Source organism: Staurois parvus, unplaced genomic scaffold (genome assembly GCF_062004578.1).
Source record: "Staurois parvus isolate SC_StPar_1 unplaced genomic scaffold, SC_StPar_1.0 ptg000006l, whole genome shotgun sequence".
In the NCBI taxonomy this organism is placed as follows: domain Eukaryota; kingdom Metazoa; phylum Chordata; class Amphibia; order Anura; family Ranidae; genus Staurois; species Staurois parvus.
This window is the reverse complement of record NW_028317802.1, coordinates 12329716-12351145: the sequence shown is the minus strand read 5'-3', so window position 1 is coordinate 12351145 and position 21430 is coordinate 12329716. Positions and strand designations below refer to the sequence as shown.

General features: G+C 47.4%; 1 protein-coding gene across 1 annotated transcript in view; it reads right to left on the bottom strand.

Moving 5' to 3' along the window:
* Positions 1–21430, bottom strand: part of LOC149474343 (histidine--tRNA ligase, cytoplasmic-like) — a 155108-nt gene that overhangs the window by 65478 nt on the left and 68200 nt on the right. Inside the window, exon 8 of the mRNA XM_089661077.1 lies at positions 3801–3899. Within this exon, the coding sequence (XP_089517203.1) occupies positions 3801–3899 (99 nt within the window). The remainder of the gene's footprint in view (positions 1–3800; positions 3900–21430) is intronic.

Sequence of the window (21430 nt, the reverse complement as noted above, 5' to 3'; positions counted from 1 at the left end):
AGGAACAGCGCCCCATCGTTGGTGTCAGTGGGGGGAGGAACAGCGCCCCATCGTTGGTGTCAGTGGGGGGAGGAACAGCGCCCCATCGTTGGTGTCAGTGGGGGGAGGAACAGCGCCCCATCGTTGGTGTCAGTGGGGGGAGGAACAGCGCCCCATCGTTGGTGTCAGTGGGGGGAGGAACAGCGCCCCATCGTTGGTGTCAGTGGGGGGAGGAACAGCGCCCCATCGTTGGTGTCAGTGGGGGGAGGAACAGCGCCCCATCGTTGGTGTCAGTGGGGGGAGGAACAGCGCCCCATCGTTGGTGTCAGTGGGGGGAGGAACAGCGCCCCATCGTTGGTGTCAGTGGGGGGAGGAACAGCGCCCCATCGTTGGTGTCAGTGGGGGGAGGAACAGCGCCCCATCGTTGGTGTCAGTGGGGGGAGGAACAGCGCCCCATCGTTGGTGTCAGTGGGGGGAGGAACAGCGCCCCATCGTTGGTGTCAGTGGGGGGAGGAACAGCGCCCCATCGTTGGTGTCAGTGGGGGGAGGAACAGCGCCCCATCGTTGGTGTCAGTGGGGGGAGGAACAGCGCCCCATCGTTGGTGTCAGTGGGGGGAGGAACAGCGCCCCATCGTTGGTGTCAGTGGGGGGAGGAACAGCGCCCCATCGTTGGTGTCAGTGGGGGGAGGAACAGCGCCCCATCGTTGGTGTCAGTGGGGGGAGGAACAGCGCCCCATCGTTGGTGTCAGTGGGGGGAGGAACAGCGCCCCATCGTTGGTGTCAGTGGGGGGAGGAACAGCGCCCCATCGTTGGTGTCAGTGGGGGGAGGAATAGCGCCCCATTGTTGGTGTCAGTGGGGGGAGGAATAGCGCCCCATCGTTGGTGTCAGTGGGGGGAGGAATAGCGCCCCATCGTTGGTGTCAGTGGGGGGAGGAATAGTGCCCCATCGTTGGTGTCAGTGGGGGGAGGAATAGTGCCCCATCGTTGGTATTAGTGACACCAATGATGGGGCACTATCCCTTCCACTGACACCAATGATACTTACCTTGCTGACTCCTGCTCCAGCCTGGGCTCGCTCTCTCCCTCTCCCATCTACAGCCTGCATACCTGGCTGCAGCAGCAAAATTTGCACTTACCTGTCAGCTGTCTTCCTTCTCTGGCCTCTCTCTTCACTCGCTCCTGCAGCTCTCGATCTTCTTTGATCTCCGCGCGCTGCCGCTCGGCTCCTCCTCTCCAAGCTCCACCTCCTCGCCGGTGATTGGCCGCCTGTGTGCCTCTCCTGAGCTACAGTTCTGGTGGCCAATCAGCGGCTAGGAGGCGGAGCTGTTGAGTGATCCCGGAGGTGTGGCCAGGTTACAGGGGCAGCATATCATCCCGCCCACAGATCGCCTGAGACAGGAGCGGTGTCTCGGTTCCTAAGACCATCGGAAATATGTGTTTTTCGATGGTCTTAGGCGACCCCTGTGAAATGGTCGTTCGACCCCCAAAGGGGTCGCGACCCCCAGGTTGAGAACCGCTGCTATAGAGGGATAACCTTTGTTCATATTTCATGTATGAGGTTTACAACCACTTTAAAATAAGTCATATAACCCATTATAGTTCTAGAAAAGCTAAACTATGTTCTGTCAAAAATGACTTTTTCTGATGTTTCCAAGACTCCAATTAGCATGAACATAAGCAGAAATTTAAACTGCAGATCCTGCATGTGCGTGCATCATTCTCCTTCTCTAAATGGCAAACATTCAAGCAATGTCATGCAAATCTGAATCATGAAGGCTTCTGCTCACGGGATGCAGAGGAAGCATGAGCTGCAGTATATATCAAAATAATGTAGAAGAATACTCTTTTAGTCATTCTCTCAATGCAAGGAAGAAATGTAAAAGAATCTCATTGTTATGATTAGCTGAATTTTATAGATGTAGACATTAAAGTATATTTAAAGCTGAGATATTTTTTCCATTTTGGAAAGAATAGGTAATGGTTAAAATTTTATTCAGTTTTGGTCATCTGTGTCTCATTTGGGTGATTTTACTGCACTTCTTATCCTATAATTACAACAGGAAGTGATTCTAATTCTCTCCAAAATAAAGAAAATACCCTCTTGGACAGCTGTCATCGTAACAAGTGTTCCCACTGGAAATTTCCCCCCGCTATCCTTATCCTGGTGTCACCTCAAATGACAGCTTGAAAGTTTTGGACTTTTTTAGACAGTGATAAAAATGTGTCAAGTGTTCTAACCCCCAACCACTCTATTGAAATCTGTAAGAAATCTTTGGCTTTGGATACACTTTACAGTCTTGTGCTTAAAAAGAAAGAACTAAAGTTTTGCTGCCGAACCAAACTTCCCTGTCAAGAAGGGGAGGGGGGAACCAGAAGAGTCACAAACTGACCTATAACAATGATAGATAACAGTGTAAATGATTGGCACTGAGAAGAGACAGTTGTATAGTGGCGCTACAACAAAAATGTAGATATTTAAAAGCATGAAATGAACTAAAAGCGTATAAAAAGGCATATAAAAACATATAAAGACATATAAAAACAAGTCCATAAAGTCTGTGGCTTATGCACTAGAAGTGGCAGCTTCCCATAGCGTGAAGCAGGCTCTGTAGGAAATATAACACAAGGGGGCGCCAACCTAAGTGCAGTAAGTATGAAAAGTTTATTAAAAAATATAGCCAATAGGTACTTACAAGTGTACAAGGTAGTAAGGCGTAGGAATATGTCCTTGAGTGGGCCAGTGCAGAGGCCAATGGTGTCTAATGGAGCCCGGGTCCCGGGAGTGGGATGCAAGGTGTACTGTCAGCGGGAGATGCCAGGACTAGCGCCGTAACCAGCATGGAGCGCACGGAAGTTCGGACCAGAAGGGCAACCAATAGGGATGTGAGGATAGGTCAGGTGGTGTGTCAGGTATGCAAGTGTACAATCCAAATGCACATGTTCCTGCGTTAAAAATGGCTGTGTGTATAAGTGGGTGCTGCAGCTACCATCGGCTAGAGCTGAACAGAATCAGCAAGGGAAAATGTCACCAGCACACCAAGGATCACCAACATGGGGCCAAAAGTTTTAATGAACGATCACATAGTTACAGCAAGGCAATGTTTTGGAGTCTCACAGGACCCCTTCATCAGGCATGTGACCATTTGACCATTCCTGATGAAGGGCTCCTGCGAGACTCCGAAACGTTGCCTTGCTGTAACTATGTAATTGTTCATTAAAACATTTGGACCCATGTTGGTGATCCTCGGTGTGCTGGTGACAATTTCCCCAGTGGTGTGTCAGGTAACGCGTTTCAAAGATTCTGCTTTTTCATCAGAAACTTGTCACCCGACACACCACCTGACCTGTCCTCGCATCCCCATTGGTTGCCCTTCTGGTCCGGACGTCCGTGCGCTCCACGCTGGTTATGGCGCTAGTCTTGGCGTCTCCCGCTGACAACTCACCTTGCATCCCATTCCCGGGACCCGGGCTCCATTAGACACCATTGGCCTCTGCACTGGCCCACTCGAGGACATATTCCTACGCCTTATTACCTTGTACACTTGTGAGTAGCTATTGGCTATATTTTTTAATAAACTTTTCATACTTACTGCACTTAGGTTGGTGCCCCCTTGTGTTTTCTTATATAACAATGATAGATGAAGCCATCATACAGCCGACTCATCCATCCTAATCTTGTGATATCCTTATAGAAATCAAATGGCTATTGAAGTTATTTGCGGAATACAGAAGCCATTATTGGTGCACAGGGATAGAATGGCCTAAACCAAGACAACAAACAGCACAGCCAGCAGAATTTTACACAAAAATACTGAAATTACCTTGTCCAGCTTGTCAATGGAGGCACACACAGTTTTGAACTTGGATTCTGGGATGCCGCAAACAGTTAGAATTCCAGAAAGAAGTCTTCGATCATTTACCTAATGTAAAGCAGAAATCCCATCTTTATTTTATGTCACACAACACAACATTTTATTCATGCATAAAAACAGTAACAAATAGCGTACTGCAATAAATTCTTTTCATGAACTGTAACATTTTTACAAAGTACAACATACAACAATTCTGGGCTGGCTAGACCTCAATTACTTGTACTATGTAGGTAGTAAAATAGGACTCAAAGCACTGCAAGATTGCTGGAGATCTTTAGAAACCCAATAGGCCCTGCTATAGTTGTAGCAGGAAAAAAAGGAGATCGCTCTGTGGGGAAGGTCTCTACCTGTCCAATGAGGAAACACATCTTCTAAATGCATCCCAGAATTTTAAAATGTTTTAGTAGAAAAAAAAACATACTAGAGAATAAGGTGGAGCCCATAGTAGCTCTTACTAATCACACCTATTAGCCAATTGTCATACACATAAAGGAAAGGTCCCTGGATCAAGCATCCATCAATATAACACCCACTGGGCTAGAATTCAGGAATATGTGTAATAATTGTAAGCAGATAATGTGTACACAAGCAAGACTGATTCCCACTATATACTAAGCCAAGAACACTAGACAGGCATAGAACAGCCCTGAACTTTCTTTTCTCAGGTGCCCTGCTGGTGCACCTGGTTCCTGTTCTCTGTCTAGTGCCCTCAAAAAGAAGACGTTTCCCATGGGGGCACTTGTACAGGCTCGATCCGGAGCCCTGCTGCCATTTCCATTGACACAGACAGCAGGACTCAGCCCTGCCCTCCATCACTGGTTTTAATTGACAGCAGATGGAGCCAATGGCTCCAGCTGCCTCAGCAAAGCCTGTGAGACACAGAAGAGAGAAGTTGCAGATGTGTACAGCACTGGACAGAATGAGAGCTCAGATAAGTATAAGGGAGGGATGAGGGGCCAATACTGATGCCTAAATATTTTTTACCTTAATGCAAGGAATGCATTCAGGTAAAAAACGTTTAGCCTTTAGAACCACTTTAAACTCAAACAACTCACAAAATATATGGCAACTATTTTTTTAAACTGCTCCAGTTAAATACTTTCATCCCAAAAGTATAGTGTTGTTACATAAGTTAGAATATTTGTTTGAAGTCATAGTTCTATCCAAAGCGGAACTTCACCCAAAAGGGAAAATTCCACTTGTCTTCCTCCATCTCCCCATTCTGTAAGTTTTTTCACTTGAAGTTAATCCTCCCCTCTTTACCCACGCAGCCTTCTCAGACACGTCACAAGTCCCAGAAAGCTGTGGGACTATTCACCTGTGCAGCATGGCGCCATGGGAAGCTGGCTGTGAAGCCACAAGTGGTCACAGCCAGCTTCCCAAAGTAAATATGCCAGTGTGTGGAGCCAAAGACAGCTGAAGAGCGTTCCGCCTGGGCTTCCTCGTGCGGAGCGATGTGTCTCAGCCAATGGTCCCCTTGTCCTGCAAGTCTTCCAGCACTCTGTTAAGGCAGGTATTAGAGCTCAAAACCAATCCTTTCCTGATATCCCAAACCACAAGTCGAAACTTCGTGTAGGTTGAAATGAATGAATTATTGAACACAGTTCAGTGTATACAGCTTCACCCCCACTCCCAGCAGACAGCCTGGCACCGGGGTTTTCCCCACCCACAACAAAACCCTACAACCAACAATACAGTATGAACTCTATTAGAAGTGAAAGAATACAAGGTCACATTTCCCTAAACAAACAGTGTAGAATGTAGGCTCCAAGGAGCAGGGCCCTCCTTTCCCTCTTGTATTGAACTGTATGGTTGCTGTATTGTCTCCCGTTATATTGTAAAGCGCTGAGCAAACTGTTGGCACCATAAATCCTGTATAATAATAATAATAATAATAATGTCTGTCTACATACCAGCTGCTAAACATACAGCTTTACCAAGGGGAGAATGGGAAGACCACTTAACAAGGGGATAAAACCAGAACAGAAAGGGCAAAATGTTATCACAAAGGGATGTTTCGTCACAGCCCTCTTGTTAATACTCAGCAGCTACAGTATTTCTTGCTGCTAACTTTTATTATTTTATTTCTAGAACCACTCGTGTTGCTAAGTTCAAGGCATACAGCCAACCAGAGTGTGATTTTTAGGCTGACTTAATAGAAAACTAAAACCTTAGCTGGGACAGGTCTCATAATCACTTACAAGCCATTTCCATCCAATTAAACATTATTCCAATGGCCACACCTTTTTTTAGGCTTTTTACCCATTTATTTCACAAGGTGATCCAGCCAGTAACACACTTCCTGTCTCAGGGTGTCTGCATCCTGCATAAAGTACTATAACAGACACCTTTGGACAGCAGCTTACCTGAGCCCTCATTCGATTCAGTGCTGTGCACAATGGCAGCTCTTCTCTCCCCTCACTTCCTGGTCTCTCAGGCTTTGCTGAGGCCGTGGGAGCCATTGGCTCCCACTGCTGTCAATCAAAGTCAGTGATGAGGGAGCTTGGGGCCGAGTTCCACCTGTGTCAATAAATGCAGACAACAAACAAATATACCTGTGCTCAAATTCCAAGAGCTAGTACATGCATTTATCCATCATGTGCTAAAGGGGTGTAACCACATATTAACACTATAAATTCTGAAGGGCCCTCTGCATACTGGTATATACTCTTTCAAGCACACTATGCACTAAATAGCGATATTTAGTTCACACATGTTTAAGCTGGCGAACTGCATCAAAGTAAGCCCTCTATGGCCAGTCCTACTCTGCTCTGCCTAAGCAAATGCTACTGTGGACACAATGCCAACATCAGCTACTGGGATTTGAGCACAGGTATATATTGTTTGTTGTATTGTTGGTCAGTAGCCAGACCTAAACCTGGTAGCTTTGTCTTTTCCCCTATATTAGCATTGTGTCCACAGTAGCATTTTCGCAGGCAGAGCAAAGTAGGACTGGCCATAGAGGGATTACTTTGACGCAGTTGGCAAGCTTAAACATGTATTGCAATATGTGTGAACCAAATATCCCTATTTATTGCAGAATCTGCTTGAAAGGTTATGTACCAGTGTGCAGAGGGCCCTGCAGCATTTCAAGAATAAATGCAGACAAGGCGCAGGAGCTAACCCGCATGAGTGCCCCTATAGAAAGCGGCTTCCTATGAGAGCACTCAGGGGAGGAGCTATGACGCCAGCGGGGACACGAAAAGAGGAGGTTTGGGCCAATCTGTGCAATTCCATTTCACAGAGCAGGCAAGTATAAACCTGTTTGTTATTTTCTTTAAAAAATAAAAGAGCATTTACAATCACTTTAATTCAGATATGGGAAGCGAGCAGTCCTTGAAACAAAACTGCAAGCACTGAGACTTGGCCCTTGATGGTACTCATGACCATCTGTTGATCCAAACCTGATTGCAAAATGTGAAGATTTGTTCCACTGATTATTTCCTGGAATGAAAATGTATTTTCTTTGCACCAAGCAAATCATGAGGGTGATCTTACAGGAAGTGGACTTTCTGGCTTTTAACATTGTGCAGATCACCAAATTGGAGAGGGTGCAGATTCTCGAGACCTGGACTTTAACAGCCTTTCTGATAAAGCCAGCAACTGAGAAGCAGTAAGGTAAACTGGTTCTTGGGACAGAATATATGGACACTCTGAAAAAGCCAACAAAGCATCTGCCAGGAGTCTGATCAAGTCAGAGTGTCACATCTGCCTTGGCCAATTCAGAGATAAGAGTATCACCAGAATGCTCTCCATCTTGTTCCTACAGAGCAGAAGAGGAAAGGCATATATCATTTCACACTGATTCCATTGAGCCACTAGAGCATCCATTGGCTCTGCCAGAGGATAGTTGTACCTGGACATAAGCTTTCACATTTTTTTGTTGAAACTAAAGGTCAGGAAGTCCACATCCAATGTCTCTCACTTGAGACACAGGTCCTTTACCACTTCTGAGTGTATGGACCACTCTTCTGGGTCCATGCAATGCCAGCTGAGGTAGTCTGACTGCCAACTGTCCACACCCAGAATGTGAATGACTGTTAAGGCAGGAACATGAAGTTATGGTCAGGACAGAATACTTTCTACTCATCTTGCCATGGCAAGATTCCTGGTTCCTCTCTGATGGTTGATATGTGCCACTGCTGTGGGAGGGTTGTCTAACTGGATCCTAACTGGGAGACCCTCCAGCCAAGATGTCCAGCATTGCAGGCTATCACAGCGATCATGTGACCTGGAATCAGGAGTCCCGGGTCCTGATCGTTAGAACGGGACCTGAGGCTCTCAGTGACACCCCGGTCTTTGTGCTGGGAGCACAAAGACAGGTACACAAATATGCGGCCCCAAGGAAAAAAGTCCAGTTCTATGAGCAGCAAGGAATATACAGTGCATTCCACATTAATAATTAGGAACAATGCTGGAGGCAATTTACAGCACTCACAAAACTTTGGTAGTATGTTTCTTCATGCTGGAGGCTGCCATTGTGCTGAAGCCCAGAGCCCCTGAGCAGCAGTAAATCTTTAAGCTGTTAGCGGACCGGCCCCTACATTTTCAGCACAGTGACAAAAAATAGAGAGCAACTGAGCATGTGCAGAGCAGGGTTCAACAGTGTATTACTGGATTTTAAACAATACAGGCACTTATTTTTAATGTTTTTCATAGTTATACCTGAAGAAGGGGCCAGATTCTAGTGATCTAGCAGAATATTCTGACTAAAAATAATTTAAGTAGTCTTTTAACACCTTTGGAAATCTTGACGGATGGCAGCACATATGTACATATTGTAAAAAAACAGAAGGCATACATGAACTGGGATACCCCTCTTCCAGGATGCACTATCCCCGGATGCCCTCCACTCTCCTGCACACTGCTCTTGTATTCTTTCCTCACGCTAGCCTCTATAAAGTTTCTGTGGCATTCAGCTAAGAGGAGATGCAGCAATAATACCCCCTTCCTCCATTTTACTCTGGCAGTGGCTGCAATAATAATCCTCAACATTGGTGTCAGTGGCAAGAATAAAAAACTTGAGCATTGGTATCAGTGCCAGCAGTAATCAAATCCCCCTTCATTGTTGTTAGTGTCAGCAATAACAAATTCCCTGTAACGCAGTTGTAGGCAAAACAGACCACACACAGATCTCACAGATTAGTGCAGGGATGACTGCACTCCTGAGCATGTGCAGAAGTGACATTATCCAGCCTTAGCCAATCAAGATGGCCAAAAATTGCCACCCGGAAGTAACTGGGGAGAAGATGCTGACATTGGCAAGGGAACTCAAGGACCTTGGAAAGGTAAGTATGGCAGAGTTTAGTTCCACTTTAATGGCAAGTTTACACTTGTGGTTGCAGGTGGCAAAACCCCATGGTTGAGCTACTTTTACAGCCCCTCAATCACTCCCCTTTAGCTAGGAAGGCAATGGGCTTGGGTGTACACATGTTGCATCTGCTGTACTTTCCTTCATGGCCATGACAGGAATTATACCCCCTCTTGCACTTCATGGGAACTACAGCCTGCTGAATGCAATCCACTCCAGTGAATGGGACCATGCTGCAACTGTGCACAACACATTGTAGTCTGACATTTAGGAAGTTAAAACAGATGGTGAGAAGGTGATACAATACCTCCTCACTGCCTGTCAAATGTTCTCTAAAGAATGATTTAACGCAGATCGATCTTCAGAGCAAGTGTAAATGAGACCTAAGTGTGGGGAGTACATTTAAGGCATTGAGATACAAAGTAGGCTCTGAGAAAGAAACAGAACAGGGGACAGCTTATATTATTTATTTATTACAGGTACTTATATAGCGCCATCAATTTACACAGCGCTTTACATATATTGTACATTCACATCAGTCCCTAACCCTCAAGGAGCTTACAATCTAAGGTCCCTAACTCGCATTCATACATACGCATGCTAGGGCCAATTTAGACAAGATCCAATTAACCTACCAGCATGTCTTTGGAGTCTGGGAGGAAACCAGAGTACCCGGAGGAAACCCACGCAGGCATAAGGAGAACATGCAAACTCCAGGCAGGTGGTGCCATGGTTGGGATTCAAACCAACGACCCTAGTGCTGCCAGGTGGAAGTGCTAACCATTTAACTTATATAATAACTTTACTCCTAAATTGTAAGCTCCAAGGAGCAGGGCCCTCTAATCCTTCTTGTATTGAACTGTATTGTTACTGTACTGTCTCCCTCCATAATGTAAAGCGCTGAGCAAACTGTCGGTGCTATATAAGTCCTGTATAATAATAATAACCTCTATAGAGGTCACCTGGCTAAAAAGGCAAAGTCTTTTCTATAATTTCCATTTTTCCATTATAGATAATCATGTAAAACAAACCATTTCTTGTGTTAATGTATTAGGCCTCATTCACATGGGCCTACTTAAGCATATAGCCATGTGAAGTCCATGTTTTATCTGTATGGGATGCACAGGTGTGCAGGCATTTCAACTGGGATACAGCGGCTGCTCAGACACAACCATTGCTCCCCATTTGACATGTGTGGGCGCATGTCCCCAAACGCAGACAAAGCGAATTCGGGGAAACACACCCGCACGTATGTCAAATTGGGACCAGTGGCTGAGTCCTAACTGACATGAAGGGAACTGCCTGCATGCAGATGCACAGAATGCCTGTGCATCCCATGCAGGCAAAACATGTCTCACACACATGTGTACACTTAAACGTTTTTAGGGTGGAACATGTAACATGTTCACAATGCTGCAGCTGCCGCACCCACTTCCCCGTGACAGAAGTACAGGGAGAAGTTCCCCGTATAAACTGTAATTTTTTTTAAAAAACGCAGCCGTGTGGGGCTTTGCCCACACGGCCATGTCATTCATTCACAGTGGTCTGTGAATGAATGAACTACAAGTCCTGACAGCCTTAGTGACCGTCGCTTGTAGTACTCAGTGAGCTACCACGGCGGCGTGGAGCGCTGTGGTAGTTCATTGAATCTTCCTGTCAGTATATCTGCTTGCCCATACATTCCGTATAGGCAAGCAGATACAATGACAGGTCTGCATGACAGGAGACCTGCATGGTAACAGCAATCTGCTGATCGCTGGTGAAATGCTTTACAGGCTCCTGCAACCAAAAATAACAAATACACCTTTTTTTACCTGCAAAAAAATGTGCATTTATTTTTGTTGGTCAAAAGATGAACTTATCCGTTAAGTAAACCTGTGTGAACAAGGCTTTAAAAACCTTGTTTCTATGTCCAACTTGAGTTTATATAGTATATGTGCATAGGGAAGCCAAACTTTTCAGCACACACAGAGGTTGAGCTTTATTGCTCCTTCTCACTATGCAAGTTTATGAACAGGCCAACTTATTAAAAACATTTCATTTGCTCTGTGACAGAAATATTATATGGAAAAGAAAGCGTCTAAAGATTAGAAAAGCCAACCTCCACAAACATTTTATTGGACTAACTAAACCCAATAATATTGGCTATCATATGAAGCATGTAGTATAGTACAGCTTACCAGTCCTTCGGTTTCCAGCAAGGCAGATGAAACCTGTCAGAAATGCAGTGTCCCTGTCAATTCTTGTGACCTGAACTGGAAATAGTTATCTTATTTATTTGTATCATCTTTAATTGGTATCTCTCTTCTGTTCATTCTCCCTAACCCCCTTATAAAGGAGATGAACAAAAACAGACATGTTTAAAAGTCTACCTTGGGTGGCAACCATGGCTCCCTCCATTGATACAATGAACTAAGCGAGTGTAACTGGCAAAACATGGCTCCTTCCATTGATACAATGAACAAAGCGAGTGTAACTAGCAAAACATGGCTCCCTCCATTGATACAATGAACTAAGCGAGTGTAACTGGCAAAACATGGCTCCCTCCATTGATACAATGAACGAAGCGGTGTAACTGGCAAAACATGGCTCCCTCCATTGGTACAATGAACTAAGTGAGTGTAACTGGCAAAACATGGCTCCTTCCATTGATACAATGAACTAAGCGAGTGTAACTGGCAAAACATGGCTCCCTCCATTGATACAATGAACTAAGCGAGTGTAACTGGCAAAACATGGCTCCCTCCATTGATACAATGAACTAAGCGGTGTAACTGGCAAAACATGGCTCCCTCCATTGGTACAATGAACTAAGTGAGTGTAACTGGCAAAACATGGCTCCCTCCATTGATACAATGAACTAAGTGAGTGTGACTGGCAAAATATGGCTCCCTCCATTGACACAATGAATTAAGCAAGTGTAACCACCCAGAGACAATAAGCATGTTAATTATTTATTACAGGTGCTTATATAGCGCTATTAAATTTATGCAGAGCTTTACATATATTTTGTACATTCCCATTGTAGGTGAAAGTAAAGAAAAAAAGCCTGAAAAAATAAACTTAAAAGTGACACTAAAGCTTAATTTTTTTTTTCTTTTTTAAAACATGTCTACACTCTGTTTTTGCAGAGCAGCCCCGATCCTCTTCTTTTTGGGTCCCCAACGGTGCTCCTGTCTTCTCCCCTTGAGCAGCGCTCCCAGGGAAAGCCGCTCGCCATGGGGGCACTGCTGCGCGGCCCACAGAGCCACAGCTTGGCCCTGCCCCCGCTCCATCCTTATTGGCTTACTGGCTATGACTGACAGCAGTGGGAGCCAATGGGCACCCGCTGTTGTCTCAGCCAATGAGGAAGAAGAGTCACCAGATAGTGTAGGTTGTTGAGAACGTTTTTTTACATGCATAGAATACATGAAGGTAAAATACCTTGAGCCTTTACAACCACTTTAATGCAGCAGCCACATCTAAGAACTAGTAAGCTGCAATATATTATTTTTTTGTTTTAGGCCTGGATACGCTTTCATTTTCTCTTTAAAATTAGACTCAAATGAAGCAGTGCAGCCAACTAAGTGCAGATTGATCAGATTGTTGTACATAACCAAGCCACACTTCTGAGCGGTCATTGGGTCTTCAGCTGTGCATGTTACAAATTTTATAATCATACAATCTGTATTTTCTTTACTGTGCAGGAGCAATCCAGCTGGTAAGACAACTGATTTTACATTACATCATTACCTGTCCTTCCAAGCAAACAACAGAAAAAAAACAGCTCACACTTCAGATTCAGATTGAATATATAGTAGGGTCACCTACTGTGAGCTACATCTAAATGCTTGGTGTGGGTTGGCTGGCATTGTTATACACAACCTATGGCACACATGACCTGCTTTTGTTTGATGAATGTGGGCCATCTTTCATTTCAGTGAGTGAAGTATCCCATTTGTCTTTAGTCCCCTTGATGCATGATCCAACATTGTATATGGTTTATTGTAATAATCTTAGCTCTTGCAATCAGAGTACATTTTTTTGTTTTTAAGTTATTTTTTTTTAATCCACTACTTATGCTTCCATAAAAAGAACAATTCTTTAAGGTCATGAAGACCCTTTTGTCATTGCTCTTACTGGAAGGAAATAAAAGGCACTGTGCCAATAGATGTCCGGTCACAGACAGAATGAAGTTTCCAGAGCAAGTAATCAATTACATGCCCCAGACAAGCAAAGTTTGTGGTTTACAGAACAAGGTTTGGTTGTTATAGGACATAAGCAAGCAGCATTACAATGAGCTTGAAAATATGTAGAAGCCAGTTTGCGGGCTTAAGCACTGTGGCTCATAAGAAGGCAGAAAAATGGCCCCCACTATATGAAGTGATATAGTGTACTACTGCCACTCAGTCATAACATGTAAAGTCTTACCAGTAGCTGAATGGGTGATGGGATGTTTGTAATGATCTACAAGAATTGCTTTACATAAATTACTGCTTATACACAGATTTGGCAAGTATTGATTTCTACTCTATAATTCTCATTATTTATTCCTCAAATGACCTTTCAAATAATGCAATTGCTTTACACCACAAATCACAGTTTTAATATAATATTTTGAAAATGATCATTCTAACTATTAAAGTGATACTAAACCCAGGACCCTGCATTCACTATACCTGGTCTCCTACAGTACACACAACATGGAAATGCTATTATTTTAGTAAATATAAACTCCTAAATACCTCTTCTTATCAGCAGTTAGAGCAGTCTTATGACTTCAGCAGAGCACTGGTTAAAACTTGTAGGAGGAGTTTTCTTTCTGCTCTAGGAGGATGTGAAACCTCTGACCCTCTGTCTGAACAGTGCTGACTGGCCCTGTGCTGATCACATGCACCCTCACAAGAAAAAAAAAACAAAAACCTTTCTAGCAATACACACCAAACTGAGCATGTACAGGGTTCAGTCTGCATCAGGTGGTCATTTCAACAAGAGTAAAGGCAGAGAAGAAAGGATCAGACAGCATTTTTACACAATGCAGAGGACTAACCCCTTAGGTTCCACAATGCGTATAACATGCATGCTTTACTGCATATACAGGTTGATTTTACTGTTGTGGGTTTAGTAACACTTTAATGTAAATACACTGTGTCACAATCATGCCCACAGGGAGAGGTGCGGTTCTCCATTTTGCCCCAAACTTATACATATTGGTATTGCTCTTAAACTCATATGCTATCACCTGAGTGGGGGTGTTATGATCCGCCAGGTGGTGCCTCAGGCTGCCAACTGACAGACCTACTCAGAGCGTGGGGTCTAAGCCCGGGCTGTGCTTTCACCAGAGCCCCTGATGGTGGGGATGGACTTGAAACAGTCCCGGGCCAGGTCACGACCTCCGAGCAGGCCCGCCAGTGGCTGAGGAGACCCTTGGGGACAGGTACCGGGAGAGCCAGATATGAAGAGGATGGCGGCCCCAGCAGGGTAGTAACGGATAGTGGGCCCGTGGGGGTAAGCGGGGTACAGAATCGGTAGGCGAGAGTAGCCGGGTCACACGCAGGGTCAGCAGGGAAGTCAATCCGTAGAATGGTCAGGGCAATCCGGGTCAAACGCAGGAGCAGGCAGAATAGTCAGGGTCAATCAGGGTCACAGGATAGGTGCAGGAACTCAGGATCACAGAAGACCTTGCGGCAATCTGTGACAGTGCAGGGCATCTTTAAATAGTGCGCCCTGCACTGTCATTGGCTGGCTAGGACGCGCCCCCGGCTGTCATTGGACGCCTGAGGCGCGCCCGCGGCTCCTACTGCGCATGCGCGGCGTCCTGTCATCTGCGGCTCGCCGGGACCTAGTGCCCGTGTCCCGGCGTGAGCCGCCGCCACTGCGCATGCGCGAGGGACGGAGCCGCGATCGCAGACCCTGGAGCCGTGGTCCCTGACATTGCCCCCCCCCAATGGGCACCCTCCGGGAGCCCCACTGATCTCTCCACCGCGGGTGAGCACGAAAAAACTCCCGGATGAGCCTGGGTGCGTGGACGTTCTGGGCGGGTTCCCATGAGTTCTCCTCAGGGTCATACCCCTTCCATTTTATCAGGAACTGTGTCTGGCCCCCCCTCCTTCGGCAACTGAGGATAGTCTCCACTTCAAATTCCTCCTGGTCACCTATAGTGACTGCCTCGGGAGGTCTGGATTCACGGTCCGGGAAGGGATCTGGTCTGGAAGGTTTCAGGAGAGATACATGGAAGACAGGATGTATTTTGAAGGTCTGCGGAAGCTCGAGCTCGTAGGCCACCTCGTTAACCACTCGTTTTACCGGAAAGGGGCCGATGAACTTGGGTCCCAGCTTCCTTGAAGGACATAGCATCTTCAAGTTGGTCGTTGCCAGCCAAACCTGATCCCCTGGTTGAAGCAGTAATTCTCCTCTTCTCTTTCTGTCGAATGCCCTCTTACTGTCCTCTTGGGCTTTAGCGATGGCTTCCTGAATTGTCTTGTTATTGACAGAAAAGAAGTTCAAGATGTCTTGAGAAGCTGGTACCGGATTCTCAGGCATCAGATCAGGGAGGAATGTGGGATGATACCCATAATTGGAAAAGAACGGGGATTGACCCGTGGCTGAGTGACTCGAGTTGTTGTACGCGAATTCCGCGGAAGGCAGCAACGACAGCCAGTCGTCCTGAAGGTAGGATGTGTAGCACCGTAAGTACTGTTCCAGCGTCTGGTTTGTTCTTTCAGTTTGGCCGTTGGTCTGTGGGTGGTAGGCGGATGAAAGCGACAGCTTGATTCCCAGCGATTTACACAAGGCGTTCCAGAACCTGGAGGTGAATTGAACCCCCCGATCTGATACTATATCTTCGGGAACACCATGAAGCCTAACCACTTCCTTGATGAAGATCCGTGCCGTTTCCGGTGCTGATGGGGTCTTCTCCAGGGGCACGAAATGTGCCATCTTTGAGAAGCGGTCAACGATCACCATTATTGCAGTGTAGCCCTGGGATGGTGGAAGTTCGACCACGAAATCCATGGCTATCATTTGCCAAGCCCGCTTGGGTATGGGTAAAGGACGTAACAATCCCCATGCCCTGCTCCTGGAGGGTTTGTTCCTTTGACAGGTGGAACACGTTCGGACGTACTGCTCACAGTCCTTGATCATGTCTGGCCACCAGAACGAGCGCCGTAGCAGATCCAGCGTCTTCGTTACCCCGAAGTGGCCCGCCATAGGATGGTCGTGGCAGTGCCCTAGGACCAGGGTTCGCACTTCTTCTGGGACCATGATCCGGTCTTCCTTCCAAATTAGCCCACCGTGGCTCTGGAGGGGTGATTCTGACGGAACTGGTAGTCCTACAGAAGCATCAAGAAGTCGAGAGCGAAGTTCCGTTTGTAGAGCGAGGAAACTCCCAGAAGGTAAGATGGTGTCGGGTGGCACAGCGTCGTCGGGGTCCTCAAACATGCGGGACAGAGCGTCTGGCTTAGTGTTCTTAGTACCGGGTCGGTACGTTATATGGAATGAGAATCGAGAGAAGAAAAGCACCCATCTCGCTTGGCGAGGTCTCAGTCGTTTTGCCGTTCTCAAATATTCAAGGTTTTTGTGATCTGTGAATATTAGGATTGGGTGTGTGGCTCCTTCCAGTAAATACCTCCATTCTTCTAGAGCAGTTTTAATGGCCAGGAGCTCCCGATCTCCAATGTCGTAGTTGCGTTCCGCTGGAGTCAACTTCCTGGAGAAGAACGCCACAGGGTGCAGAAGTTCCTTGGTACCAATCCTTTGGGACAAAACCGCCCCTACAGCATTTTCGGAGGCGTCCACTTCCAACACATATGGGAGAGAAGCATCTGGATGGCAGAGAATGGGAGCAGAGGTGAACAATTCTTTGAGCTTTTCGAAGGCTGCCTGTGCTTCGGGAGTCCACTTAAAGCGGACCCCTTGTTTCGTCAGTTGCGTAATCGGGGAGACCAGACCGGAGAAGTTCCTAATAAACTTCCTGTAAAAATTGGAAAAACCGATGAAACGCTGTACCCCCTTTTTGTCGGCGGGTATTGGCCAATCTAAGATCGCCGTGACTTTCTGGGGATCCATCGCGACCCCCGCGGAAGAGAGAACCAGTCCCAAGAATGTGGTTTCGTGCTGTTCGAAACAGCATTTCTCTGCCTTTGCGTATAGCCCGTGTTGACGCAACCGTTCTAATACCCGTATCACATGACCCCGATGAACCTCCAGTGAAGGGGAAAAAATTAAGATGTCATCCAAATAAACCACCACAAAAATATCAAGAAGGTCACGAAAAACATCATTGATAAAGTGCTGAAAGGTCGCCGGTGCATTACAGAGCCCGAACGGCATCACCAAGTACTCGTAGTGACCGAATCTCGTACGGAACGCCGTCTTCCACTCATCCCCCTCCCTGATACGGACAAGGTTATAGGCCCCCCGCAGGTCTAATTTAGTGAATATCGTTGCCGATCTCAATCTCTGGAGGAGCTCGGGGACTAGGGGTAAAAGATAACGATTCTTTATTGTTAATTTGTTCAGGTCACGGTAGTCTATGCAGGGCCGTAACGACTTGTCCTTCTTCTCTACGAAGAATAACCCGGCCCCGGCTGGGGATGTGGATGGACGAATAAATCCCTTCCGAAGGTTCTCATCAATGTATTCCCTCAGTACTCCTGATTCTGCTTCGGACAAGGGAAAGATACGGCCGAAAGAGATTTCAGATCCGGGTAGGAGGTCTATGGGGCAGTCGTAGGAACGGTGCGGAGGGAGAACGTCAGCTCCTCGCTTACTAAAGACGTCTAAGAAGTCATGGTAGGCCGGGGGAATAACCTGGGAAAGATCGGTGTCACCATCCAAGCACAGGAGGAACCGGGGGACCACGGATCCTGTGACGTGGCAGTGGCTTAAACAGTAGGGTGAGCAAAATTGAACTGTTCCCTTTTCCCAGTCAATCTGGGGGTTATGGGCCCTAAGCCAAGGGAGGCCCAGAATGACTGGAAAAAGGGGGGATGCGATGGCATCCAAACGGAGGAACTCTTGGTGATGGTCTGCCATTGTGGTGAAAATGGGTGGTGTCTCCTGGTCCACCACCCCTGATTTTATACGAGACCCATCTGCCAAGAAGATGTTGAACCCCCTTTCTTTGGTCTGGAGAGGGATTTTTTGCCGGTGGGCAAAAGTCAGATCGATGAAGCAACTACAGGCTCCTGAGTCAACGATTGCGGTCACCGACAATGTTCCTCCGGGGAGCTGTAAAGACACAGGAATGGCCAGGTAACTCGACAGATCATCCCTTCCTGCGGGTAGAGAAAAAGAAACGGGCGTGGACTTACTCATTTTAGCAGGACAGGAGCGCACCTGATGACCAGCTTCCCCGCAGTACAGACATAGGTTCTGTGACAGTCTCCTTTGACGTTCCTCGACCGATAAGTGAGAACGGGCCAATCCCAGCTGCATGGGTTCCGGGTTGTCCCCTGTTTCCGTGCTTCGCGGATGGTTCCCTGGGGTTGGAGCTGTATCCCTGGAAGGAATCCATGCCACCCTTTGACCCTGACTGCTCCTTTCCAGCCGACGTTCCCTTAGTCTACGGTCGATTTGAATGGCCAACTCAATCAGTTTTTCCAGGGAGTCAGGTAGGCCTACTCGCGCTAGTTCGTCCTTGAGAGGCTCAGACAGCCCGATGCGGAACTGGTGGCATAAGGCCGCATCGTTCCATCTGGTGTCGCCCATGCAACGCCTAAAATCGGACGCGTATTCTTCGGCTGTCCGGCGGCCCTGCCGCAGGGAGTATAGAGTCGCTTCAGCGGAAGCAGCTCGCTGAGGGTCGTCATACAAGACGGCCATGGCCCGAAAGAATTCGGTCACGGATTCAAGATGGGGGTCGTGCTTCTCCATCAGACGGTGAGCCCAATCCTGGGGCTCATCCTGAAGGAGGGAGACTATAAACCCCACCTTGACGGTCTCAGTGGTGAACGTGCGGGGTTGTAAGTCAAAGTATAGGGTGCAGGCGTTCCGGAAGGCCCGGAAGCGGCTCCGATCACCGCGGAATCGTTCCGGCAGAGGAACGCGGGGTTCAGGAGCTGGGGATGTGGCAACCGCTCCGGATACCGGGTTAGCGGGAGGTCCTGCAGGTGGAGGACTCTGAGCAGGGGGAGTCATGGGGGCTATTGACTCCATGCGGTCCTCCAGTCGGGCGCAGCGACTGTGGAAGTTCTGAAAAGCCTGGGTCAAGGTGGCCAGGTGCTGACAAATATCCTCTAGGGACGCCGGTCCACTTCCTGGCTCTGTCATGGCCGCAAGGTACTGTTATGATCCGCCAGGTGGTGCCTCAGGCTGCCAACTGACAGACCTACTCAGAGCGTGGGGTCTAAGCCCGGGCTGTGCTTTCACCAGAGCCCCTGATGGTGGGGATGGACTTTAAACAGTCCCGGGCCAGGTCACGACCTCCGAGCAGGCCCGCCAGTGGCTGAGGAGACCCTTGGGGACAGGTACCGGGAGAGCCAGATATGAAGAGGATGGCGGCCCCAGCAGGGTAGTAACGGATAGTGGGCCCGTGGGGGTAAGCGGGGTACAGAATCGGTAGGCGAGAGTAGTCGGGTCACACGCAGGGTCAGCAGGGAAGTCAATCCGTAGAATGGTCAGGGCAATCCGGGTCAAACGCAGGAGCAGGCAGAATAGTCAGGACAATCCGGGTCAAAACGCAGGAGCAGGCAGAGTAGTCAGGACAATCCGGGTCAAACGCAGGAGCAGGCAGAATAGTCAGGGTCAATCAGGGTCACAGGATAGGTGCAGGAACTCAGGATCACAGAAGACCTTGCGGCAATCTGTGACAGTGCAGGGCATCTTTAAATAGTGCGCCCTGCACTGTCATTGGCCGGCTAGGACGCGCCCCCGGCTGTCATTGGACGCCTGAGGCGCGCCCGCGGCTCCTACTGCGCATGCGCGGCGTCCTGTCATCTGCGGCTCGCCGGGACCTAGTGCCCGTGTCCCGGCGCGAGCCGCCGCCACTGCGCATGCGCGAGGGACGGAGCCGCGATCGCGGACCCTGGAGCCGTGGTCCCTGACAGGGGGGGTGTAGAAACGTGCATATAAGAGCCAGGCACAGGCTCTCCCTGTATTAAGAAGGCTTCATGTATCTCCTCATTCCCCCTCCTTCAGGAATATAAGCAGTGTATGATGCTGAGCCCTGCCTAACAATTCCTCTGCAAAATAAGGTAGTGAAGATACTAGTTGATGTTGTGTAGAAAAAGAAGCTGTTAGTTTTGTGTGAGTAGTCAGAGAAGTGAGGACCGCCCTGGATATAACATCTATCGGACAGAAAGCAAAGGAGAATCTTGCAGCAACAACGAAACCCAGTGCGAGACCAGAAATCCCTTTTTAGCTCATCAGATTTGAAACTGCTTAACCCCAGGCATTTATTTGGCAAGTACTTATTTACCTAAACTTCTGTTATCTGTTTGCTGTGCTGTTGTGCTCTGTATATTTATATATATTGGTTATATCTTCTTTCTGTAAATATTTTTACTGCACCCTTTCGACCTTTTGGTAATAAATCTTACTTTCTAAAAGTGTTAAACTGTTTCTATAGCTCCTGAATGTAACTTACGAGTCCCTGCCGCTGAAGAACGCTACTATGAGTATTTAACTCTCTGTATAACCGGTCTATAGAGATAGCGGGATACTGACAGTTAACCAATCATCCTAGTGTATTGCGGAGTTTCCTCTTTCTCTGTATAAAACGGAGGTGGTGGCCGTGTGAAGGGTTAATTGCGTAATTAACCTGATCCAGTAACAATCGCATTCAGGCTGCCGGTCCGTCGATCGTGGTCCAATTAGCTGTAACATCGGTGTGCAGGATGCAGCTGGGTGTGGCATTGTTACACATGTGACAGCGCAGTTTTAGATTGGCTAGTCCTTCGGTCACGAGTTTGGTGAGAAGGGCTGGGGTCTGACGCCGCACCCGTAACACACTGCTCAAAAAAATTAAAGGAACACTATTTGATCAGAGTATAGCATCAAGTCAATTAAACTCCTGGGATATTGATCTGGTCAGTTCAGTAGCAGAGGGGGTTGTTAACCAGTTTCAGCTGCTTTGGTGTTAATGATATTAACAACAGGTGCACTAGATGGGCAACATTGAAATGATCCCTAAAACAGGAATAGTTTTACAGGTGGAGGCCACTGACGTTTTCTTCCCCACTCATCTTTTAAGACTGTTTTTTACTAGTTTTGCATTTAGCTAGGGTCAGTGTCACTACTGGTAGCATGAGGCGATACCCTAGAGATTGCACGGCAGTCCAACTCCTCC